Raw genomic sequence first — 24,920 nt, forward strand, 5'->3', positions numbered from 1 at the left:
CTTCCCGAGCCCACAGACCTTGTACGGATGTCCCCGACAGTAGCATATTTTCTGAAACGACGCCCGGAACCTGTCTAGCCATCCTTACAATTAAACATACGCGCCAACCATATAAACTTTTCTATTATTATGATGATGATGATGATGATGATGATGAATATTTTGCTTAATTTTTCATCACACAAGAAAGTCATAGACTGCGTCATATGTTTTGTATCTGCCACCTGTTTTGCACATTGCAATCGCCCGTCTTGTCTCTGGTGAAGCTATTTATAAACTACCCAACTAGTGCTGCCATGTGATTAGCAGCAACGGCTGTCGCTGGCGTGCTAATTATTAAAAAGGGTATAGCTCGCTGCAGGCCGGGATCCAAGACAAAAGGCGGACGATCAATGTTCAAGCGTTCAACGCACGTCTATTTTGGGGAATCTGGGACATTGCCAGGAGCGGCAGCTTAGTCAAAAACACTGCGGCGGGCGCTTTTTTTTTGTCTGGCGCTTTTTTAGAGTTTCCAAATGCAGGCTGAGAAAGGTACCATAAGACCCATCCATCATTGGGCGCGTGCTCGTACTTGTAAACGACAATATCAGAAAGTTTCAATGACTAGCCAGGTATTACTCATCTTTAGCTGTATGAGCACCTCGTGCGGCATCAAGGCACAACCGAGCGAGACATTTGATACATATAACAATTCCCTGATATTTGGTAGTTTTATTAGTTACTGGTAACGTTGCAAATGCCTCTGCCAATGCGTTCGTGTCATGGTCATGTGTACTCCGTACCTATTCTATATCAGCTCTGTTATAACCAACTTATGAATTTTATTGATGGGAAACCCAAAAAAAGAACATTGGAAAAAAAAAAAGGTCTCAACAATTCAACCGCACGGACATCAAGCCTGCAAGGCACCAGCCCCCACTCGAGAAGCGAAAACTAGTTTGAACTTGCGTCATCTTTTGCTTTTTTTTTTTTTTTCTTCCTCCTTTCCTTTTCCACGTTTTTTTTGCTTCTGCCTCTCTTTTGGGGGTCATCTAGCCCATTCTGCTGCTAGTTCTTAGGCAGGTAGCTAGCAATCTAATATCTGGGGCCTAGTCTCGGTCCATCGCCCCGCAAGCCTCTTTTTTTTTTGCGCGATAGGCGCAGATTCGTTGGGCCTCTTTTTTTTTTTTTTTGCCCGCCTCGAGACGCCAGAATACTCAAAAAGTCAAGCCCGAAAAGACAGAAAAAGAAGGCAACGACTTTATATACCAATAACCCATTTTGGGGTATCAAACTCGGCAGGAGTGGTAGCACTCTCCTTCAGCTTTTCGACCATTCTCTCTCTTCTTCTCATGCACTACTGCGGGAGTAGCCGACGCACAGGACCACTCAGCTCTTGTGAAGCAAAACCGCACACACAACACACACACAATCAAGCGCCTGTCCCTCGACTTCAGGCAACAAGAAACAATGACGTTTCGCAACCCGTTTACTTTTGGCAAGGACCTATGGGATCCATCGCATCGATATGAGACGTCTTGGCTCCTACCGCCATGGCTCTTTTTCGCGTGTCGCGCTCTCTTTGTATGTTTCGAAATACAAACCCCCCCTCCCCCCTCCCCTGCTTCCTTCATTGCGCGTTCCGCTTCGGGCAATATCGCGGGGAAAGTTGCACGATGCATCGATAATACATCACCAAAACGCCAACTGTGTTCCACCAAGCTAACCTTGCTCGTCTTCTTTTAGTCTCTGTACGCCTTTACGGACCTCTTCTTCACCCTCGGCTGGAACTGCACCCACGACGACCTCGGCGGGTGCCGGGCGTCGCGCCGCTCCTTTTCCTACTTTACCGTGCTCACCTACTGGGGCCTCGCCTTTTACCTGCTCGCCGCCGCCACGCACACCTTGAGCTACATTCGCAGCGGCGGCCGCTCCTCGCTCCTCGGCCGCCTCCCGCGGCCCCTCCAGGCCCTGCACGCCCTCTTCTACTCCTCCATCGTCACGCTGCCCTTTCTCGTCACCATTGTCTACTGGAGCCTGCTCTTTGCCGGGTCCTGGTTTCCCCGCGCCTACGACGCCTGGGGCAACGTCAGCGAGCATGCGCTCAACAGCTTCTTCGCGCTCTTTGAGCTGCTGCTGGCCCGCGCCGCGCCGCCGCTCTGGATTCACGCCCTCTGGCTCATCGTCATCCTGCTCGGCTACCTCTGCGTCGCGTTTCTGACGCTCGCGGACCAGGGCTGGTACACGTACCGCTTCCTCGACCACGACAAGGTCGGCGGGCGCGGCTACGTCGCTGCCTACATTGTCGGCATCGCCGTCGGCATCCTCATCATCTTTGTCGTCGTGTGGGCAATCATTCGCCTCCGCGTCTGGGTCACGGAACAAAAGCTCGGCATGGAGGGCAAGTTTGTGGGCCAAGGCCACTCGCGGAACGAACAAGACGCCGAGTTTGGCACAGTGCAGAGGCCTAAAGAGCACACTGCAGAGTCTTTTGTTTAAGAGCGTGTTTTGTCGCAACATCGCAGCGGAGTTTATCATCGATGTACTGTCGTGTACTGATTTTACATGTACTTTACCATTTACTGACGACAGGTCAATGCCATGCTAATTCTAATATACAAATTTTGTCAAACATGCCGTTAACCAGTGACTGTGCTCTACAAGGTCAACATCTCAGCGTTACTCCTTGGCGCTTTTCGGATTCACGAATTTCAAACATGACTTGGATGCCGACAAAGAGTGCAGAACATGCCGTTACAAGAAAAAGGAAGCCTGTCCATGTTAGATGCGTTTTTTACAAGGAAAAATACCATGGAACTTACCAGACCAGTCATGCAAAATGCTCGTGATGATGCTTTTTAATCCATCCAGACCTACCGCAAAGCCCACCAGGTTCGCCGTAATCATCATCAGCACGTTAAATATGGCGCCGAAACAGCACAGCATGCGGTACTCTGTCGGGCGGCCCTCCCATTTTCTCTTGGGGAACAGCGCCGCAGCCGTAAACTCTGGCAGCATAAACAGAACAATGAGCCAGCCCCAAATGAGCAGCCGCAGCTGAATGTCGTGCCAGAGCGCGACAAAGGTAAACACGCAAATGTATGTGATGATGGACCGCGCAACGGCGCGCCAGTTGCGAAACGAAGCGCCGCCAAGCGGCACAAACAGGTAGCGGACAAGCCAGCGGCTGTAGGAACGGTGCCAGGCGCGCCAGAATTGCTGCGTGCTGTAGTTGTTGCTGACGCAGCGCGTCATGTTCTCCGGAGGGTCCACGCCGTCGACGAGCGCCCACAGGCGCGCGAGGCGCCATGGCAGCAGCAGCTTGAGCCAGATGAGGTGGAGGTTGAAAAACGACAGCAGGCTGAGCTGCGCCGCCGTGTAGTCGGCCCAGACGGGGCTGGCCTTGCTGATGGCGCCGACGTAGTCATAGTGCAGAATCAGCTCCATGGCCAGGAGCACCAGCAGGAAGCGCACGGCGTAGCGGACAGTGCGGGGCGTCTCGATGCTCAAAGGGCGATGCTTGGCTTGCGAGATGAAGTCGTTGAATGTCATTATGGGGCCAGTAAGGTAGAGAGGCGCGTAAATGGCGTAGGCAACGTAGTTGCGGAACGAGTAGTCGTTGACGTCGGCGGGGATCGATATTCTGTCCTTTTCCGACAAGTTGGCAGGGTCGAGTTGCTTCTTCTTGGGCGTCTTAGACTCTAATCTCTAGAAAAGACATGAACATGCTGGAGAAACTTACCTCGAAAATGTCGCCTTGGTTCTTGTCGCGGCTCCAGTAGTAGTCCAAGTTGAAGCTTATCAGGCGCAGCACGGTAATGTTGAACAAGACTTCCCACCGCGCCACGACGCCGCCAAAGCTATCCAGCCATCTCCCCCATTCCATCAGCGGCGAGTCCACCGCCTCAACGCTGCCGCCTGTCAGCACCGGCGGCGAGAGTATCGCCGCCGCCTTGCGTAGCGGGTAGCCATCAAAGGTTTCATTCGCAAAGAGCGTGCAGATGTTGAATATCCACGTCGCGGCAGGCACGTAGCGCCGGGGGAGCTTGGTCGCCAGCTGGTAGTTGATGTACAGGATGCCAAGGACCTTGCATGCCGACACGCCGTGCAACGCGAGCAGAAACACAAACGCAAAGGCATAGTCAAACGACATTCGCTGCTCCAAGCGCGCCGCGCCGATTGGCTTCTTATTGCTAATCGGCCTGACGGCGTTCCAGACTCGGCGCAGCAGCGGGTGAAGGGTCAGCAGCGCCGCCATGTACGGCAGCGTGCTGCGGAACATGTGGTACTGCGCATCGGAAACGTCGATTTTGCGGCCGGGGATCCAGCCCTCGGAAAGGAACCGTTCGAATTTGTGGTATCTAGGGTCGGAGGCTACAAACAAGAGAGTATTAGCCGCGCAATCGACACCAGGCACGCAGGACCGGCCAACATACGCCTCGAGACATCGTAGGCGATCCAGAACATGTACGGGACCGCGACCACAAAGACGACATAGTAAAGGTAAAACTCGGGCGTCCGCCACTTGGATGGTTGCGCGTGGCGTCTCTGGGCCTTGGCAGCGGTTACTTCGCGCTGCGCAACCGGGTCGCTGCGCGCTTCAACTACCGTTTTGTACGGCACCGACGAGGACGATGTGAAGCGTGTGTCGAGTGTGTCGAGGGTGTAGACGCTCTTGAGAAAGGAAAAGACACCCATTGTGGGCGGCTAAGTTTGGGGGGTTCTCGCGGGAAAAAAAAGACGCTGCTCTATCGCATCCTGGTAGCGACTGTTAATCGTGGACACGAAAAAGAAGGAAGAAAGAGCGGCGAGCGGTGACGCAAAAGGAGTGACGGTGGCAGGTCCCGATTGTAGTACGTGTCTGAAGCTCCGACTTAGCGGGGAACCGCCGGCCGAGCTTGGAATTGGAGGACCCCTGATTTGACGGCGACACGAGCGTGTGCACTGTGCGAGGTGCGTTATTGGTACAGGTGCACACTGTACATTGAGGGTGTAAGAAGTCAATACTCGATGGTTGATCTCGTCAAAGTACGTTCATCGTCAAGATGTATAGACACACGATAAAGTCTCAGCAGGTATTCTCGTAGCTTCGTGGTCGGTCTCAAAACAACGTGTCATCCGAAGCTTGTAATATGCTTCTGGCATAACCGTAGTTGAACATGTACGGGCGTCTACAAACAGCGCCTCACACGTCCAGCTACCAGCCATAGCCCGTACCAACATGCGTATTGCATGTATACCCAAATAATGACAGAGATGTGAACCAGAACAAAAGGGTACCAGCGCATCCGCAGCAGGACATCTGCATCGAGTTGATCACCAGAAGGAACCGGTCGATAGACCTTGCTCTAGGGTAGCTTGCCCAAGTATTGTGGAGGTGGAGTATGGAATACCTCATGTACTAAAATAAGGTCGCTGCTGTCAACTCTGAGTGGTCTAGTTGGTTCATGGCGTTCGACTGTAATTGAATAATTGTCATCGAAAAGTCGGCGGTTCGACTCCGTCCTCGGAGATTTCTTTTTGTCTTTTTACACACGTCAAAGGCGTTCGTCATGTAAATTCGGTTACTTTTATTGTTTTTTCCCCTTCAAAGCCATCGGTTCGAGTTCCGTCAACTTGAGACATGGTATCCTTTCGCCCTTCGCCCCCTCTCGCCAATTTACGCCGAAGAGCCGTCGAGTGGTCAAGCCGTCCGTCATATGTGCTGGTCACAAGACGCGTACACACCATCCCACCAAGGCGCGACGTGGCATGCATGCGCCCACTAAGTCGAAATAAATGCCATGATTATCATTTCAAGTTGCAAAATACGTGATGATGGTTAGCGGAAAATGAGGCAGAATAGAAAATGCCCATAATAGATTGCAGCCAATGTAATAGTGTAATAGAAAACCAGGTAATAGCTACCGCTCGCAGCGGAACCTGTAATAGTCGCATATCCTAATGAAATGACCTTGCCGGATAAAGTCAATGCAAAGATTTCCCCGTGAGCGCGCAAAGACAAAAACTGAGTTCCAGCAAACTCCGAAGCATCATAACTCCACGCTGTTAATCCATGATATGAGGACGTATAAATAGGTTGACGAAACAAGTAGTGGCAAAATGATAGAGACAAAAAAGGAAGAGGAGCTCAGATAAACCAAGTCAAGAGCGCCAATCAAATTGGGGGTATAAATGTTTAGTAGCTGAAGTCGACGTTGGCCATGGTTGGTGGTGCCACGGCCTTGTCTTCGTCTGTCGAGTGACCAGTTTCGTGGGTAGTGGTCGTGGACCCCGAATCGTTGAGTGTGGTCTCGGCGCTCGTTTGTGACGGGGTCGTATGGAGCTCATGTCCTGGGGGAGGAATGGCGCTTGGGGACCAGCCTTCGTCCACAATCTGCTGAAAGCTCCAGCTTGGCTCGAATCTCTTACTCTCCCAGGCGTGGTTCACTCGCTCATACATTTCATCAATCTGCTCAAGGCTGATCTTGCTGGTCTCATACACCATACACCAAACAAACAGGACGGCAATGACGCAAAAGGCACCCCATATGAAGAAAATTTTGGGGCCGAAACCAGCATTACCAGGACCAACGTCCACCATGAATGGTATGCTGTAGGCAATACCGAAGTTGAGTAGCCAGTTTGAAGCGGTAGAGATGGACATGGCCTTGGCTCGAATCTTGAGAGGGTAGATTTCCGAGGTGACGACCCAGACCACGGGACCCCACGACGAAGCAAAGAAGAATATGTTGAGAGAGCAAAATACCATGAGGATAGTTTGCTGTGCAGTCCTCAGGTCCTTGCCAGACGCCGTAAAAAAAGATGCGATAATAAGCTGGCAAGCGGCCATGCCGATGGCACCAGCCATCAGCAGCCTGCGTCGACCCCACGACTCAATGACAATGAGGCCGGGGATGGTCGAGATGACATTGATGATTTGTATGATGAGGGATTTAGTGTAGGGGCTGTCAATGCCCGCACCACCGAAAAAGGTTGTGCTAAAGTACATGATGAAATTGATGCCGGACAGTTGCTGGAGCATTTGCAAGCCACAGCCGGTAAAAGTGCGACGTGCCAGATGAGGCGTGCCGACAAAGATTTCCTTCCACGAGGCGTCACCCAGCGTCAGCTCGTACTGATGGTTGGCAATGATTTCGTGCAGCTCCTCAATGAGAGCAGGGTGAGTAATATCTAGCCGACGTAAGCGACTGAGCGATATGCCCGCCTCCTCATTACGACCCTTTTTGACGAGGAATCGCGGGGTCTCGGGAAGGATAAGTAGGCCCGCGGTGATGATGAGAGCGGGTACTATCTGTAGTCCGAGAGGGATGCGATATGACGCTGAGTTGGGAATCCGTGAGGTTATGATGTTGATAATTGAAGCCCCCAATAAGCCGATTGTGATGGAGAGTTGATATGCGCATACAAGAGTACCACGAATCCATTTTGGAGCCATCTCGGATTGGTACATGGGAACAAGTACAGAGACTGCACCAACGCCGACACCAGCAAGAAATCTAGAAAGTCATTAACATCAGAAGCAATGTACAGATAGAGGTGCGAACATACCGCCCAACAAGAAGCAGAGGGATGTCTTCAGCGCAGACTTGGCAAATCGCACCAATGCAAAAGAGTGCAACGCCAAGAAGGAGAGATTTGCGACGTCCCAAAAAGTCCCCAAATGGGGCGGCAATCAGAGCGCCGAGAACAGTTCCAGCGCTAAGAATGGCAACAATTATCGACGAGTCTTTTGGGCAGAGATTGGTATTGACGCCGGCGTCGCTGCAATTCGTAGAAAACTGTTTTTTGAACTCGTCCATGGCGAGGATGCCGTTGATTGCACTACAGAGCAAATCAGTATTCGAAGCAAGTGCAACGCGGTACGGCATTGGTGAGGCTGAAAAGCAAGGTAGTATTGTGCTCTCTTTTGAGTCTCTGAGCGAATATATCGAGGCGTGACATTGCCAGATAACGACAGTCGTCAGATATGCATGTGACGTCGCATCTTGAGTCTCCGGGTGCGAGAACCATATCGAGAGAGGCGTGGGTTGCGAACAGGGCCAGATTCGAAGCTTACCCAGTATCATAACCAAACAAGAGACCACCAGACGCGACGAATAGGCCAACCATAATGGCTGGGGCTGACGAGCCAGCGACATTGTCAGGCTTCTGCCAGCGCATGGCAATCGCCATGGCGTCGGGTTGTGATGAATCAATCCACTGTAGCTGTTGGCGGCGATCGTTCGCGCTTGATTTGGGGGTGAAGAGAATGTTGCCAAAGGCCGCCGTCGTCGAAGCAAGGGTCGCAGGGTTTTGTTGGTACAATTGACTAGAGGGTTGAGTGCAGCCAACGGTTGGTGGTTAAGATGGGGCGATTTTCCTCAGTGGGCGGGAGTCGCGAGACTGTAGCGACTTGGCAATGATGATCGGATGGAACTAGAAAAAAAAGCGCTATTAATCGGATTAAGCAGCAATGCGGCAAGGAATGTCGACGGAAGGGCGAAGGACTCGAGTAGAGAAGGGTCGGGTGGGCGAGCAGAGGTGAGATTTGGTAGCGTTGGGTGAGGATGGCAAGTTAAATGTGGAGTGAAGATGGTGAGGAGAGAGAGTTGTGGAAGAAAAGGACGACGAGGGAGCAGGCCGTTACAGCGGGTAGGGGTTGGTCTGGAGGGGTCTGCTGGGCGGCGCACTGCCTGGGAGGGGGCCTGAAATGGTCTGGTGGAATCTAGACGACAGCGCTCCGAGGGCACCCACAAAGAAAAAGGGAGTGGGCTGGCTGACGCTTGGCGAACCAGAAGTCGCCTTGAGGGGTTCTTGGAAGTCTTGGACGGATCAGGCAACAGTCTTGTTAATTTTCACTCAGTCATCTACCACTGACCAGGAAAAGGTTCACCTTTACCAGGACATATTCACTGTCCCAGTGAGCAGAAAGCCAGGCAAGGTGTACGAGTAAGTACAAGCTACGAACGGAGTGGCGGAAAGGGGCCGGGGTTAGGAGAGTGACGGCCATATCTGATTGGACATTATTTGGCGAGTAATCTAAGGATTGGCTGAATGATGCATCAGCCACGAATGAGGCGGGGCCTTGATCAAGTATTGAGCACTTGCATAAGGCGGCTTCAGCGTTGGACATTTATTTGCAGCAGCCACTACAGGGGTCTGGCCCCCGTCTGGCAGAGCCCCACTTCCCTTGGCCAGCACCTTACCTGGAAGCAGTCTGTTTCTGCCCCCGCTTCCCCAGACTTGCAATTATTGACTCTTCAACGGCCGCACCAAGCTGGCTTTTGCGGCTAGCGAGTTAACGAGTATGTACGTTACTTGATCTATTATCTAGCTCAGAACGAACCTTTAAAAGCAAGAGGTGTTCCTTTCATTCATGCACCTTTCCGTTTCCCATATTCCCGTCATCTGCACTGACCTGTCCCTACCCGCTCACCGCCGTGGAAGTCGCCATTAATCCGAGCGCAGAGTGTGGCCGCCACGGACTAACTGGCTTGCTGGCCTTCCCTAGCACCCTAGCAAACCTAGGTAGGTACTCTCCTCTTCTCCACTTGCCCACATCACGCTCGCTCTTTCGCCCAACACCCTCCCAACCGCCCATGTCGTGACATTTTAGTCGCTAACCCAGATGGCAACCATCTTCCCACTTCTGCTAACCCACAGAGATCGATCGTTCGTCTTGAACCCATATCATTCGGTACGATATGATAATTACTCCTCGGTGAAGCATCATCAGAGCCTGCTGTTGCAGTCTAAATAGCCTCAACCACACACTCTCACGAATTACTGGCACCACTGTTGATGCATGCTGCCCAGCCATGCGTTCTTATTAGCCACCTGATTTCCTGGTTCCCTCTGCTGACAAACCGCCGGCAACCAGTCCGCTCCTCCCTTTGCTAAAGACACTAGCTTGCTCGACTCGGATCACTGCTTCAACGCTTCAACACCATCCCATCCCGCCCGTCTCACTTTACCCGCCATCCCTTGTGTCACAGTCAATACTTACCAGTACTTTTCACCAGAAACCAAATTGCCAGATCTCGTGCCGAAGCTGACTGCGCCGGCTTGTTGTTTCTGATTCTTGGTGGCGGAGGGTCTCGTGCTAGCATACATCAGCCAGCGAATTATGGCAACACCACGACGCCTCGTCTTCCGCAAGCCAAGCCCCCGACGGTTTAGCGGGTTGGAAACCATTTTGCTGCAAGCTGCCTCTCCCGTCACAACTCAATCGCCGTCCAGTTCCTTCTCTCCACCCTTTTACGAGATGGCTTGCTGGAAAAGGAACTGGTTGCTTCCATAATGCTGGCCAAGTTGTTACAGCAGACGCTGACACTGTATCTAAGCAAATTGTCAACTCATAATCCATTAAGACATTGGGCGAAACAAAGGCGTAACAGCACTGGAATTCGTCCATGCCTTTCTCAGCTGGCTCTGGCCTTGGCCTCTTGTCGGACAGGACTCCCTACCCTCGGCTCGTTGGCGCTAGTTTCTCTCGATTGTCTCGAACCTGGCGACCACTCAACCTGTACGCAGCATTCCAGCCAGGCACATGTCTGCCCAACGCCACCGTCCCGATAGCACGCTGCCCTGCACCAGACCGTCGTCTTACCTCTGTTTCGTTTGAATCCTCTTTCCCATACTTTCTTTTTGTTTCTTTGCATTCTGTGTATTCCTTTTTCCTCATTTGCTAATTCCTCGATGGAACGGGCCTGATGTATATGGTTAGCACTTGTTACCCAGGGTTTCTGTGACCGATAAACGTTTTCACTTGTTCGGAACCATAAAGCGACGACATGACTTCCAACCTCTACATGAGTCATAGTGCTCCCATACAGCGACACATGGCCCGGAGCAAGTTGAGGTGATCAGACTTTCCTGCACACTACCTACTTTGGAAATTTACCGACATGCATCACGTAGAGCGAACACCGGGCCATAGTGCGACCGTATGATGAGGCCACGGCGCCACAGGGTGCTTGTGCTCCTTTGGACCTTGACCATGTGCTGCTCCGCTAGACCCAATTCTTCCAATTTGCCGGTGCTCATAGCCTTGTAGGATAAGACCTGCGGCGAGTGGCTGTTGAGGCGTCGAGGAGCTCAAACCTTATTAGTAAGTGGCGGAGACTCGAGGAGGCACAAAGCATGTATATATGCTTGCCCGGCGGAGACTGCCTAGCGATTCACCGGTCAATGGCTGTTTCATTTCCGACATCGAGCAGGACATCGAGCAGAGAATGGCGTCTCTTTGTGTGGCCAACCTCTTCGCAGGCACTCGTTGTTGATATGACTTCTTAGTACTGCGTAGAGCATCTTTCCGAAGCAGGCTGGTTTACCATTGCAAATATTGTGCGTTCTCGAGAAATTTCGGCCATTCATGCTAGCCTGCTACGAATACCGATGAAATTCGCCCCTTTCAGAGGATTCTTGTTTGAACCTAGCTAGATACAATGTGCTAAATCAGGCTCCGATATGCGAATTTCTTTACAAAGCGGAGTCTTTGAGCATACCCAGTCCACGAGATCTTGCGATTAAGTTGCAAGGGAAGGATATTGGAAGCTTCGAATCGCTGACTGTTCCCAAATCCACCATTGGCCAGAATAGGCCTTTTGTGTGTCTCGCCTTCGTTGGCATGTAAGCCGCTGCCGCTCTACTCTGCAGGGAAAGGAGGAATAAGAAGGAATGGGGTTTGGCTCGTTGCAGGCGACTTGAACAATAAATGTAAAATGAAGTATGTGTTTTGCGTGTCTAATTATATGCTTTGCTAAGAAGAATCGGAAAACTTGGCAGCAGTTGACATGGGGAGCACGAGGTCGGCAGATGCCAATTTTGTCCGTGATGATGGCTGTTGACTGTCGGACCTCGAAGATCTATCTTCACACGTACATGTGGCTTGCCTTCACAGCTGTGGACTCACGACGGTGATATTTACCGAGATCTGGGCGACTTCTTGAGTTCTTTCATATGCATGCATTGCTATCTGTACAACGTCGAAAATACATAGGGAATAATCCAAAATACAAAAATATGAAGGTAACATGACCAAACAAGTCCCAAGCGCCAAATTGCCCCTCAGGTCATCTCCGTTTGGGCTGATACATGTGTGGGGAATTCTTTTAATCCGCATCGAAATCTATATCCCATCAATCCGTAACATAATACTATACGACCGTTTTCTTTTTATTTTTCGGGGGTTTGAAAACAGCCGTTTATAGCTCAAGGCTGGGCTCCTGGCCCTTGACACGGCCAATGACCTGGTTAGGGGCATACTTGGGAATGACTTCGTCGTCGTGCAGCATCTCGAACTCCTCGGTGGCGTCGCGGCCCATGAAGTTCATGATGGCCTGGGGGCCGCCAGGGTGGTCATCGAGCCAGTTGGAGAGATCCATGACAACACCCTTGACAACGACCCAGAGGTCCTCCTTGGTGTTGTGCTTGGCAACCTCCTCCATGCTGTACTCCTTCTCGGGAATGGCAAAAGGCTTGGCCTCAACCTTGGTGGCACCGGCGGGAGTGGGACCGGCGGCGGCGGCGTTGTCGCCAGCAGCGGGTGCTTCGGCAATCTGAGCAGGGGCAGAGCCGCCAGCAGCGGCGCCACCGTTGGCCCACTCAACGGTCAGTCTACCGGGAGCAGAGGGGTCGAGGTGCAGGGAAATCTGGCCGATACGGGCGGCACCAGAGCCGGTGCCACTGAGGGCCTTCTGGAAGAGGTAGTTGCTGGCAGTGTCACCAGCAACACGGCCGTAGACGACACAACCAAGGAGAGAAGAGCCACCGAGACGGTTGGCACCGTGAACACCACCAGCCAACTCACCACAGGCGAACAGGCCATCGAAAGGCTTCTTGTCCTGGTTGAGGACCTGAGCCTTGTCGTTGATCTCGATACCACCCATGGTGAAATGGAGAACGGGCTCCATGACAGCAACGTGGAAGGTGTCGTTAATATCAAGGGGCAGGTTGTGGAAGAACTTCTTGCCCCAAGGGTCCTTCTCCTTGCCTTCAGCAATAGCGTTGTAGGCCTTGAAGGTGCTCTGGAGGTGGTCGGGAGTGCAGCCAATCTCCTTGGCAAGCTCCTCACCGGAAATCTTCTTCATGAGACCACGGCCAGAGTAGTGGCGGGTGTGGAAATCAAGAACGGTGGAAGCCTTGGAGTTGAGGACGAGGCGGATAGGGAACTTGCCCTTGTCCTTCTCCTTCCACATCATGCCGGAGACGTAATCACGGTGTCCGAGCTCGTCGCAGAAGCGGTCACCATCAGCGTTGAGAAGAAGGCCACCCTCACCACGGAGAGCCTCGGCAGCAAGGAATTTCCACTTGGAGCCGGGGTCCTTGGGGTCGACGAGACCAGTAGGGTGAACCTGGACCTTGTCCATGTCAATGGCGTTGCCGCCAATCTCCATGACCATCTTCTGGCCGTCACCGGTGGCGTGGGTGCCGTTGGTGGTGGGAAGGCCATAGGTATCGGGACGATGCTTCTTGAGCAGAGAGCCGTCGCCAAAATCGGCGGCGTAACCACCGGTGGCGAGAACGACGGGGCCCTCGAGAGTCTGGGTCTGGCCATCGGACTCGTAGGAGACACCGAGGATGGAATTGCCCTCCTTGGTGAGACCGGTGACGCGGGCCTTCTTGATAATCTGAACACGGTGCGGCTCGGTCTCGGCAAGCTCCTCGAGGCGCTGCATCAAGGCGTAGGTAATGGCCATACCGGGGAACTTGGCATCGTGGCCACGGTGGGTTCGGGGCTGAGAGTGACCACTGCGTAGATAGATCAGCGGGTTGTCATTGGGAGAACCGGGACCGCCAGAGCGGTTTGCAATTAAGAATGCTGACTTACCCGAGACGGGAGACGAGGGTAAGATCGAGGTTGAAAACATCCTGGAGCCACTCAACGGCGGCAGCGGATTTGTAGGTAAGGACCTTGATAAGATCAGGACGAGCCTTATCACGGGCAGACTTGAGGGTATCGTCGTAGAACTGCTTGACGCTGTCGGCGACACCGTGGTCCACCTGGGTGCGGGTCAGGGCACCGTTGATACCAGAGGTAGCCTTCGTCGAGTTACCGCCGAAGAAGCCTGTTGTCGAGAGCGGTTAGCGTATCAAGGAAGGCGCTAAAGAGTAAAGAGTTCAGATTCACTCACCCTGCTTGTCAAGGACGACGACGTTGCCACCAGCGAGGTAGATGGTGTGAGCGGCACTCAAGCCAGAGACTGAGAAGTTTGGCGTTAGCAATGCGGTTTGCGAGAAATGGGTTCGCAGAGACGCGTAGGCGAGAAGCCCGCAACGGCCGAGGACGCGCGAAGGCAGAAGCTGCAATGCGAATGGCGAACCGAGACAATGAAGCTACTTACGACCACCACCGACGACAATTACTCTGGGAGCCATTGTGCTGTGTGTATGAATGTGAGGGGATAGAGGGAATGAGAAGGGAAGTGCGAGAGAGAGGAGCAGGCAGGAGAGTAGATGAAGCCTGCGCAGATAGATGAGGTTGGGGAAAATTGAGGGATGAAAGAAGATGCAGAGAAGATGGATGAATGAGGAGAAGTACAAAGGTTAAAATGGCTTTCGGACTTGGGCGTTTATGAGGCCATGAGAGGAATGGTGGAGCCAGGACGCCGAGGACGATGGGACAGCCGAGGTCAATTTGAATTTGGGGGAAACAAGCCCAGAGAGCATTTGACTGGGGACATTGGTCACTGGGGGCCGACGGGGAGGGGCCCCAGAAAGAGGCAAAAGGCTGCCACGCGCTGGGACGTGAGGGCAAAGAGCCAACTGGAGCCAACTGTAACTACCAAAAACAGGTGCCTGGCGCCGCCAGTTGCCATGAGCACCAGCGTTTGTTCGCTCTGCCCGCTGCCAGCAACCCAGTCCCGCCCCACTACGGCTGTTTGCTTTCAGTTGCCAGCTGCCACTGACATTTTCAGTCAACCGTGTTCTGTCTTTGGCGTTGAGTCCTTGATATAGTAATCAAGAAACAAACGGAATGCATCGAGACATTTTCATCTCCATCATCATCATCATCGTCATCACCACCAAAAAAATTGAGTATCTTTTGCTCCGATTGTATCCTGGCACCGATACTGCTGTGCTCGCCTTCCGCTGCACCCACATGCCCCGACCGAGTAGCCGGCGCTTACTTCCTAGCCTCGTCCGCCACCCAAGGGCCCAAGCACCGTGAATTACAGGCCTTTTCGGACCTTGCCACCGGAGCGCTTGCTACTCTCAGCATAGCGCCAGGCAAGTCCATCTCACTAATTCAACGACGTCTTGCGTCCGCTGTCGCAGTCATGTGTTGATACGGGATGGCTGCCGCAAAACGAGACTACTCGAATGCGCGACGCCTCGCCGTCCCATTTGCACCTCCCTGGGGTAAGGGGACTTGTGCGAGACAACGGGCCGATCCAGGAAGCACTTCTGATGGTTTTGGAGGTTCATGAACATCGACAGGAGGATACATACTCGGACGCTGCGCATGTTCGATGTTCTCGCACGAAGCATATGTGGGCACTGTCGGCGACAACGGAGCCTCGGCCTTTCTCTTTCGCTCATCACAACAGCAGCCAACACCACCTTATGGCACTCTTGTGCAAACGAAGCAATTCCAAATTAATACACAGGTCTCGAGTTAATCGCCTCTCGTTAACTATTTCGAAGCTGCCAATTCCCACATGCCAGAACTCCGCCTGTAGGCACTAACACAACCCCCAAAAACGATGCCAAATGGTCTGGTGACGGACGCGATTTGCATGTGAATTCCTCCAAATGTTGCCCCACGGAGACGTGAAGGTTCGTTCCCCACACTCCGGGGGCGCACTGGAGGAGAAACACCCTTGAGGGGCCGTCAGATGACTGGCATTTCTTACAAATTTCAGTGGCGAACTGCATGGTCTAACAAATACCTCTAGCATGATTGGCGAGCACCACTCTCGCACGTGAAAGTCTAAGCAGCCTTTGGGGTAACTAACCCAAAATAACTTTTTGGGGATGCCGATTCGCGACTGATGGTGCCGACTCAAAGTCTGGAGTTGAATTCCCGAGGTGGCATTGTTATTGCGATTTCCATGGGGCCCCAGGCGCCGTGGGTGCATATATACGCAGCGTCCCCTATAACGCGCACCTAACATTCGTGATCTTTTTGTGTTGTTGCAGTGGGCAGTGGTCCCTGTGCCTTAACGCTGTTCAGGCAGTTAGCATGTGGTTCGGCTTCTAACCTGCCATGCGAAAACACCGAACCCGGCCACCACACAGCTCCAGAATGTGCAGTGAGCTTGACCGTTGTCGACATACTGGTACACTTTTTTTCCATACCAAATATATAGAACATTATGTTACTCAATTTTACAGGATCTCATTGACGCCGTTTGATACCGCCGACCAAATGAACGCCCTCTTGACTTGGCCATGATTCAAGGCAGATAACCGGGCCAGCCCACCAGCGGTGCTCGCGCGGGGAAGTCTCGGCGGCCCATGCCCGATTCGTCGCCAGTGACGTCTGCTTGTCCTGGCGCGACACCAGATGCTCCTGCTCCGAGATTAGCCATCATATACTTCAATACATTTGACATTCGTCAATGCCCGTATTCGAAATCCGTCATCTACTCTGCTCAGCCTCAGTGAAGCACCTCAGTAAAAGTCGGTGATGCGCCGCCCCGTCATTGCGCTATCCAGCTGTCTCATACTGCTGCCTACCGTTGCCGCCCTGCGCAGCAGCCCCCGATCCAACCACGACGTGACCACTCCCCGACGGACCAGTCCGCAAAACCATCTCGCCACCATGCCCGGCACCACCACCGCCAACGACCACCCTGTGCAGCTCGCCGTGCGCCTCAGCGACACGCTCGGCTCCCAGCGCGCCGTCGGCAGCTTCTCGTCGTTTGCGCGGCAGCACGAGGCGAGCGAGGAGCGCCTCGGCAGCGACGCCGACAAGACGACGGTTCTCGCGCCCCTCAACTCGGCCGTCGACGCCTTGCCCCGAAAACCCTGGGAGGACGAGCGCGAGCTGGGCGAGCTGGGCGCCAACGCGTATGAAGGTGATGACGGCAAGGCCCGGGCCGACGCCAACCTCGGCCGCTTCGTCGAGGCCCATCTCGTGACGGAGAGTCCGTGGGAGGCGGGCCAAAAGGCAAAGACAATGGCCGGAAGGGAAGTTTGGTGGGAGGAGAGCGAGAATGGGACGCGCGTGGTGATGCCGGACAAGGTCGAGGTGGACAAGGTGGCGATTGAGGTTGGCAACGGCCAGATTGTAAGCTCGAAGCGACACGGCGACTTTATAAATGGTGGGATGTGTTCTGCTAACCATGCCACAGTGGATCCTCAAGGGTGTTTTGAAATTCCAGTAAATTGATACAGGTGTAGACGACCACAGGTGTTTCGAGCTGGACGTGATAATGATGAACGACTGAGCATATTGGTAAAAGGTATTTTGTACACGAGTCCTAAGAATGAAGACGCTCTGTCTACTTTAGCGTAATGCTGCTTTATACATGCTATGCCCCTAGGGCCACCTTTTTCGGCGCCTCCTTTTTCTTTCTATCCCTTGTAAACTGCACGGCGCGGTGGCTGCGGTCGTCAAACGCCGCCGCCGGGCCGACGTGCATCTCGTGCCAGCACCGCGCGCAGTACACGTCGTCGTCGCAGCCCAGGCACCGCAGCGTGGCGTCCGCCAAGCACACGGTGCACCAGCTGTCCGCGTCGTCGTCGGTGTACCCCGTCCGCGTTTGTAGCCGCGACACGGGCTGGACGGACGGGCGCGACGTCGGCACCGATGGCAAGCTCAACGAGTCTGGGGAGGCGTCATCATCGTCGTCGTCGTCGTCGCCACCGCCGTCGGTGTTGTGGCTCGGAGCGCGGAGCGCGGCTAACCGTGCAGTAATATCGTCGAGGCCGGGCTTGCTCTCGCTCCGCGCGGAGGAGGACGGGAGAGGGTCCTGTAGGTCCGAGGGAACGGACGGCAGGTCGGCGTTGTGCGCCGCCGCTTCATCGTGAGGATCTTGAAAATCGTCGTCGTCGTCATCGTCTTTTGATTCCTGGCGCTTGCTCTGTGTCTCCTCCTCCTCCTCCTCCATCTCTGCCTCGTCTTGATACCGCTCCACGACATCCTTGACCTGGCGCCTCATGGCCTCGCTGTCCGAGCCGTCATTGTCCGAGTCCAGCTCATGGTCGTGCGTGGGCTGCGGGTCGGACAAGTCTTTGGGGATGTCGTCGGCGAGCTTTTCCAAAAGTGCCCGGACCTGCTCGTCGCTCGGCTCATGCGCGCCCGAGACGCCGCCGCCCGGGTCCTCGTCTGGCGTGACGTCTGCCAAGAGCTCCTGCAGGGTATCGTCGTCGGTCTCGAATACATGCTCGAAAACCTCCTCCTCCTCCTCCTCTTGGTACTTTTTGTTGGATGAAGCAGCTGGTAGCGTGGTGGAATTCTGCTTTTCCGAGATGGTGGGTGCTGGTTGAGGAGCAGCAGCAGCAGCAGCAGCAGCAGCAGCAGCAGCAGCAGCAGCAGCAGCAGCAGCAGCAGGGTTTGGTGATGCGCGTTGCCGCTCCGGCTCAGGCGTCGCTGAGCCTTCGCGCAGGGACCTGAGCCGCGCCGTCAGCGCATCCTCTCTGGACGGTGTCTTGGCCCTCTCAATAACATCTACTTTGATGTTCCTTTCGTCGCGGCCCACGTCAGTAAATGCCCCATCATCTCTAAAAGTCAAATGCGACCCGTTGCTGCCGGTACTCACTGAGGCGCTTGCGATGGTTGACCGCCGGCTGGGCCTCCCCTCAGTGCCTGTAGACGATCTAGCAAGCTCTTGTCGACGTCGTTGACCATGCCGATGCGCCGATTATTGTATATACAGATCTAGAAGGAGCCTATGAAAAGGTGCAGAGAGATGTTGCGTGGCGTGTGTAGGTGATGCTTGAGCATTTGCGCACCTGTTTGTGGCGAGGTAGTCGAGGTCGAGGTGGGGCAGCATCTTGGCTGAGCATCACGCGCTTATATGTTATACTACAAGACTTCTCTTGTCATTTTTCTTAAGGCTGGAGATGGTCTCATGTTGAGAGTGTTCTATTATATTAAATATGTAAATAGTTGGCAGTATCCCATGTCTAGACTTTATATGTAGCGTACGACGTAGTGTGCCGGGCCCTGCCCATCATGTTTGATTCAAATTCTTTTATGGTCGAAACCAGTCAAACGTATCTAGCAGATCCGAAGTGAACAGATCCGCAGCGTCAACGAGAAAATCAGTCTCCCAGCCCTGCACGGAAAACTCCTGGCCCGTCGTCTCCGCTGGCGGGTCCAGCACGCGGTCCAGCACCTGTTCGATAATCTTCTTGAGCGTCGCGCTGACGCCATAGTTGGGCGCGTCGGACGGCACGGCGTGGAGGCACCCGACCAGCATGCTCAGCGACCGGATCATGGTTGACTTCTTGACGCCGGCGGCGCCGGACGACGCGGCGGCGGGCCGGAGCAGCTCCATGCACAGGACGCCGCCGGCCGGGGCCCCGTACGCCATGAGCAGCCAGTCAATGTCGCACATGACGCCCGTCGTCAGCTGCCGGTTCGTAAAGGGGATCAGCGACAGCTCAATGATTTCGAGGCTGATGCGCACGAGCTCGGCCGTGACGCCCTCTCGCAGCTTGGAGAGCAGGCGCTCGATGAAGAAGACGTTGTGCAGGTGCTCGAGCGTAATGTGCAGGCGCGTGTAGACCTGGACGTGGTCCAGGTCCGGGTTCTGCAAGTCGTCGGCCGCGTGCTTGAGGATCGAGGGGAAGCCGTCGTACATGCTGGTGGCCTGCTGCCTGAGCTCGAGCAGCGCATCCTCGCAGGCCATGAGCTTGTTGTTGTTCCGGAGCGCAATCTCCAGGATCGAGTCGCGCGTGTAGGCCATCATTGTGCGGGCCCGCAGCGGCGAGACGGGCAGAATCTTGTTGCCCAGGCTCCATCCCGCGCTGTCGATTCCGGCGTATGCCGCGCCGGGGCCGGGCGGTACCTGCAGCAGCTCTTCGTCGGAAATGTCGAGCGGCTCTGATTCGGAGATGAATCGGCGGGTGAGCAGCGGCGGGCGGCCGGTGAAGATGGCGATGAGCTTGTCAATGTTGAAGATGCCGGCAAAGAGCCGCCGCCTGATTTGCACGGATACCGAGCGATCGCCAAACGCGGCGCTGGACGTGTGCAGGCCCAAGTAGGTAGTTAGTGCGATGAGATCTCCGTGTAGCCGAAAGTGGCGGAGGTCTTGAAAACAAGAGTTAGCATGTTGCTTCGTGGTTGGGCAGGGTTAGAGAAAGACTACGTACCGCCATCGCCGCTGATGTTGGATTGCAATAGGCTCCTCTCGAATAATAGAAAACAGAGAAGCGTGTTTCCATTGCCAGCATTCCAGCAAAGATTGGCGCAATCCGCGACCAAATCCTTGTAAAAGTCAAGGGCCGTCCTTCTATCCATGTCATGGAGCGCTTTGCAGCTACCTTTGAACGTCTCTCGCGGCAGGCTAAGTAGCCCGGAACTCCAATAGGCATAGAGAATACCGATGCACTCCCATCGCATATTCTGGCCAGAAAACTCCTTGAACCACTCCTTTGGATTCGTGTGATCCTCTCGCAAGACTGATGCAGTATTCAGGCAGAGCTTCTTCGCCATGACAGAGAGCGACTCGTCGCTTCTGTCTCCTTCTAGAATGTCACCAAATGTATCCCATAGCGAATGCAGCAACCACCTTGCGGCAAGCCGGCACCAAGCGTCGTGGATGTTGCGATACGTCTCAAACAGATAGTAGCTGGACGCGCGGTCAGGGATATTGCGAATCACATTGATGGCTGCGGCTGGCGGGTCAAAATCGCGCAGCGAAAACGAGGGCGCGTCTCGCGGCTGCTGCGCCGAACTGATGTGGCCCTCGGCGGCGCCGGGCATGGACATGAGGCGGCGCTGCGCTTCCTCCAGATCGGTGGAGAAGCTCGTCGCGCCCATGTACCCCAGCGCCTCGTACCGGACGCTGCTGTCCGGGGGGCGGGCGCTTCCAGACGCGTGGTGCTGTTTCCGGGGCACCGGCGGCGCAACCCCGGGACTGGCGACGCGCGGCCGGCGTGCAGGCCGCCGTTCCGGCGACGACGGCAGCGTGAACGTGTGCTCGCGGCTGCTGCGCGGGGAGGTCGACAGAAGCAGGGGGTCCCTGTCGGCGACGAGGTAGACGCACCTGTGCTCGATCCGGCCCTTTTGGCAGCGCGCGCACGCGGGCAGCTGGTGGTCGCAACCGACCTTGCGGCGGCGGCATGGCTCGCACGCCTGTGGGCGTCCGTTGCGTCGGCGCGGGACCGAGGGTGCGTGCGAACGCGGGGACAGCATGCCTTGTCAGCGGAGAAGAAAACGCGTTGACTGTCAGGACTAGCGACGGCTGCGTCCGTGAGAGGGGCGCAAGAAGAATTGGAAGCGCCGAGATGCCACGAGTTTTCGCTAAAGTGGCGACGGTGAGTTGTCTGCTGTACCTGGCGCCAGGCCGGGGCTAGAAGTGGTGCTGAAATCGGCTTACAAACAACATTTTTGTGCAGTATTGGTGACAACCACGGTGGTTTTTTTTTTATTTGAACAAAATCACCGGATTATAAGCCGCAGTTTATTCTCCAGAACCTGATTACTTCTACGATAAATGCAGCAGATCCAACTCGACTTCCAAGTCCCTTTCATGTACTCGGTATCGCGTCTGAGATGTTGCTGATTGTTCGGCACTGGCGTGTGCAGGTCCTTCACAACGGAAGTCGGACACTCTTTGTTTTGCATCATTTAGACTGCCGATCAACTGAATGATTTCCTGTGGCGATCAGTTGAGCATATCTTGAATGTCTTTTCAATTAATAAATCGGCAATTGCTTGCTGGTTATGTCGCGATGCGAGGCTGACGGCGCCACTCGCCTGCACAGCCCCAGCTGAAAAGAGGCGCAGCCACAGGGACTTGCATACTGGTAGTCACCTGTTGCAGCCGGGGCAAAGCGGCAACTGCATGGCTGTCCCGGGAGGTTGGATTTGAGTTTTTTTATCTCCGATTTGACAGGGCGATATGTCTCATTATTTCCCTACGAATCTACTTTCCGGGGTGGAGATGAACCTCGGCTACAGTGTTGACGAATGCAACATGGTCGTTGACGATCAACATTTTCGGCGTAACCAAGACGTCTTTGGCACTTTTTAAAATTGTGTAAAAATAAAAAAATACAAATCTTGTTTGAGATCAACTAACCGCGGGCGTCATGGATGGTGCTCGGGCCGCGGAAGATCAAGAGGCTACTCTGTCTGTACTCCCACAGGGGCGGAATTTGGGAGCTTGGATGCTTGGCAGCCTTCGCCATTGTTTTGCTCCAAGCCCCCAAGGGGCGAGACTGAAGCCGGCCCTCGTAGCATTCATCTTCCGATGTTGGGCAACTTGGGCTATTTATTAGTCACTTTCAACTATTTAGCGAATGTGTCCGCGGCGTCGGTTTATCCACAAGGGCAAAACCGTCACTGCATTCTTGCAATGCGCCGTTATAGGCGTGTTGTACCAGAACATGGCGCAGAGAATTGCACAAGAGGTGGCAGGTTTTTGTGTGACTGTGACTGTGATGGCACGTAAATAGAACTATTACTTAAATGACTACGGCGCGAAAATGAAACAATGGTTGAAGCAATGAGTGCACACATCGGATGGAGGTACCTCCGGCAAGTTGACACTGTACCGTGGCCTGTCCAACGCAGGCCTGCCTTGTTGATCCTTGGGGTCGTACAGGCTTCTCGGATGTTTCTGAGCCCAACAATATGTTGAAGCGAATTCGGATATTTGATGCGTGGACCAAATTCAAAAAAGGCACTAAGCAAGGTAGCAGCAGTAATAATGACTTAAACACTTGAGAAACCTGTAAATAATTCATCACCTGCTGAGGCGCCACAACCGGGCGTCCGCTAAAAACTTAGCTTGTACAGCTGCTCTAGCGGTCCCGAAGATGGCCAAACAGCGCATTGAAGCCCACTGGAGTTTTGCAAAAAAAGCTACTAAAGTGCCGCCACCAGGGCGTATTACAGGGCTCTCCAGGCTCTCAGCCTCAATCCACGGTGACCTCATACCAGCAAGTACCTAGGTACGTAGGTTCTTGCCTGCCTAGGTTAGGTACCTACACTCAGACTCTCACCACTGTCAAGATTCCGCCACTTTCGCATCTTGTCGCAAATCCCTGCAGGAACGCCCTTGCGCCCCCAGGCCCCAGACCGACTCCCCCGTCCAATTGTTAGCGTCTCCAAAAGCAGTCTACCTTGTTAGGCTGCTCGCTGCTCGCTGCTCGCTGGTGGCTACTTGGCCCTTGCCTCCTCAGGCTCCATGACGCATTTATAATCTCGCGACGCCCCGTATCATCTTTGTCTTGGCAACCTAAAATCAACCCGAAACAACTCTTCTTCAGCACTTTACAATTTGCATATTACTTTTTCTGCCTTGCATACCACCATACATCTACAGCTTTTGCACCAGCGCCCATTCACCATCTCAAGCAACGGGTACAAATTTGACGACTTCCTCGACAACTTCATTCGCCACCATGAGACTCGACTACGCAGTCGTTGCCTTGTCGCTCCTGACGAGTGCCTCGGCAGCCGCCGTCGGCGATGCACTCAGCATTGCACGCGTCGATGTCCAGGAACATGACCTGTTCAAGCGCAAAGGTGGTGGTTCTGGCGGTGGTCGTGGAGGCGGCAGCTCAGGCGGCAGCTCAGGCGGCAGCCGTGGCGGTTCCTCCGGTTCATCTTCATCTGGTTCGTCCGGCTCGTCTGGCAACCGTGGCGGCTCCGGTTCTGGCTCGTCTGGCAACCGTGGCAGCTCCGGTTCTGGCTCCTCAAATTCTGGAAATCGTGGCTCATCTAGCTCTGCAGGCAATCGCGGCTCGGGCTCTTCTTCATCTGGTTCGTCTAGCTCATCCGGCAACCGTGGCGGCTCCGATTCCTCAAGTAGCTTCAACCCTTTCAGCTTCACGGGAAATCGCGGCGGCTCCGGTGCTTCCTCCTCCAATTCTAGAAATCGTGGCTCATCAAGGTCTACAGGCAATCGCGGCTCACCATCCAACACTGGATCCAATGTAAACTCTGGCGGTACCACAAGGGCCGGCTCCGGCCCTCAACCTCGCTTCGGCGGCGGCCAGTACTACAGCGGAGGCTCTCGCGTTCCTTTCGCCGCCGGCAGCACCAGGAACGGAATTGTCCCCGGTCTCCTCATCGGCTCTGCGCTCGCCTTCTGGCCCGCTCTCTGGCTCAGCGGCGCATACATGTACAACTACCACGACCCCTACCGCTTCCGCAATGAATCCAACAACAACAGAGACGAAGAGTTGCCCGTCATTTGCGGCTGCGCCGAGGGCGCTTCATGCAGTTGTGACGACAGCGGCAACACGACTGCAACTCTCAACGAGCTTGTCGGCAACGGCAGTTATGCCGGCCTCAACAAGAGCGTCGTCACCGTTGGAACCAAGGATGGCCAGAAAGTTCTCCTCATCAACGGCACCTTGCCCAACGGCACTACCGCCCAGGGTGATGAAGACAGGGATGCTGATGGCAACTCCACAGAGTCGTCGGACTCAGCCGCCGTCAAAATAGCTCTTGAGAATATGGGCTTGTGGCCTGTTGTCCTCACTGCCGTTGCTATTGTCTTTGCTGCCTAAGACAGACAACAACTACTTGCTTTACGAACTTAATGTGTATCATACCTTTGTGTTTCTTCTTTCTTTGTTTTAGAGCGGGGGCTACAAATACTGGCTTGGCACATGCCTGGGTAGGGTGGCTATTAGCGTTGCATGACAGGCTATTTCAAGCCTTGTCATGACCTTTTGTCGTTTTAGACTATGATATCCTTCGACGCTGGGTACAACTTGGCGTCAATGAGTAAGTTGCGATGATTGAATAGATTAAAATAGAGATCGTCAAGATGCTCTACACAGGATCTCAACCCAACCGTGCCAGTGAAACGCTTCAGAACTTG

At 54.1% G+C, this 24,920-nt stretch overlaps 7 protein-coding genes across 7 annotated transcripts; 2 read left to right on the forward strand and 5 right to left on the reverse strand.

Annotated features, from left to right (window-relative positions):
• Positions 1-1,701: 1,701 nt before the first annotated feature.
• Positions 1,702-4,677, reverse strand: BBA_05329 (MBOAT family protein; the record flags this gene model as incomplete). Its single annotated transcript, XM_008600426.1, has 4 exons — positions 1,702-2,534; positions 2,802-3,663; positions 3,722-4,353; positions 4,416-4,677. 4 exons carry the CDS (start codon positions 4,675-4,677, stop codon positions 1,702-1,704), a joined length of 2,589 nt encoding a protein of 862 aa, XP_008598648.1.
• A 1,480-nt stretch (positions 4,678-6,157) lies between these two features.
• Positions 6,158-8,154, reverse strand: BBA_05330 (hexose transporter; the record flags this gene model as incomplete). Its single annotated transcript, XM_008600427.1, has 3 exons — positions 6,158-7,478; positions 7,531-7,803; positions 8,039-8,154. The coding sequence occupies 3 exons, from the start codon at positions 8,152-8,154 to the stop codon at positions 6,158-6,160; spliced, it is 1,710 nt and encodes a 569-aa protein (XP_008598649.1).
• A 4,013-nt stretch (positions 8,155-12,167) lies between these two features.
• On the reverse strand, positions 12,168-14,340 carry BBA_05331 (flavocytochrome c; the record flags this gene model as incomplete). The annotated part of the gene is made up of 4 exons (XM_008600428.1): positions 12,168-13,713; positions 13,793-14,030; positions 14,097-14,165; positions 14,307-14,340. The coding sequence occupies 4 exons, from the start codon at positions 14,338-14,340 to the stop codon at positions 12,168-12,170; spliced, it is 1,887 nt and encodes a 628-aa protein (XP_008598650.1).
• A 2,254-nt stretch (positions 14,341-16,594) lies between these two features.
• BBA_05332 (FAS1 domain-containing protein) lies at positions 16,595-17,294 on the forward strand (the record flags this gene model as incomplete). Its single annotated transcript, XM_008600429.1, has 2 exons — positions 16,595-17,197; positions 17,262-17,294. The coding sequence occupies 2 exons, from the start codon at positions 16,595-16,597 to the stop codon at positions 17,292-17,294; spliced, it is 636 nt and encodes a 211-aa protein (XP_008598651.1).
• Positions 17,295-17,441: 147 nt separating this feature from the next.
• On the reverse strand, positions 17,442-18,760 carry BBA_05333 (zinc finger, FYVE domain containing protein; the record flags this gene model as incomplete). The annotated part of the gene is made up of 2 exons (XM_008600430.1): positions 17,442-18,594; positions 18,672-18,760. 2 exons carry the CDS (start codon positions 18,758-18,760, stop codon positions 17,442-17,444), a joined length of 1,242 nt encoding a protein of 413 aa, XP_008598652.1.
• A 346-nt stretch (positions 18,761-19,106) lies between these two features.
• On the reverse strand, positions 19,107-21,274 carry BBA_05334 (fungal specific transcription factor; the record flags this gene model as incomplete). Its single annotated transcript, XM_008600431.1, has 2 exons — positions 19,107-20,167; positions 20,230-21,274. 2 exons carry the CDS (start codon positions 21,272-21,274, stop codon positions 19,107-19,109), a joined length of 2,106 nt encoding a protein of 701 aa, XP_008598653.1.
• A 2,216-nt stretch (positions 21,275-23,490) lies between these two features.
• Positions 23,491-24,603, forward strand: BBA_05335 (glycine-rich protein; the record flags this gene model as incomplete). The annotated part of the gene is made up of 1 exon (XM_008600432.1): positions 23,491-24,603. The coding sequence occupies one exon, from the start codon at positions 23,491-23,493 to the stop codon at positions 24,601-24,603; it is 1,113 nt and encodes a 370-aa protein (XP_008598654.1).
• Between the last annotated feature and the right edge of the window lie 317 nt (positions 24,604-24,920).

Source organism: Beauveria bassiana (genome assembly GCF_000280675.1).
Source record: "Beauveria bassiana ARSEF 2860 unplaced genomic scaffold BBA_S00013, whole genome shotgun sequence".
NCBI classification, from domain to species: domain Eukaryota; kingdom Fungi; phylum Ascomycota; class Sordariomycetes; order Hypocreales; family Cordycipitaceae; genus Beauveria; species Beauveria bassiana.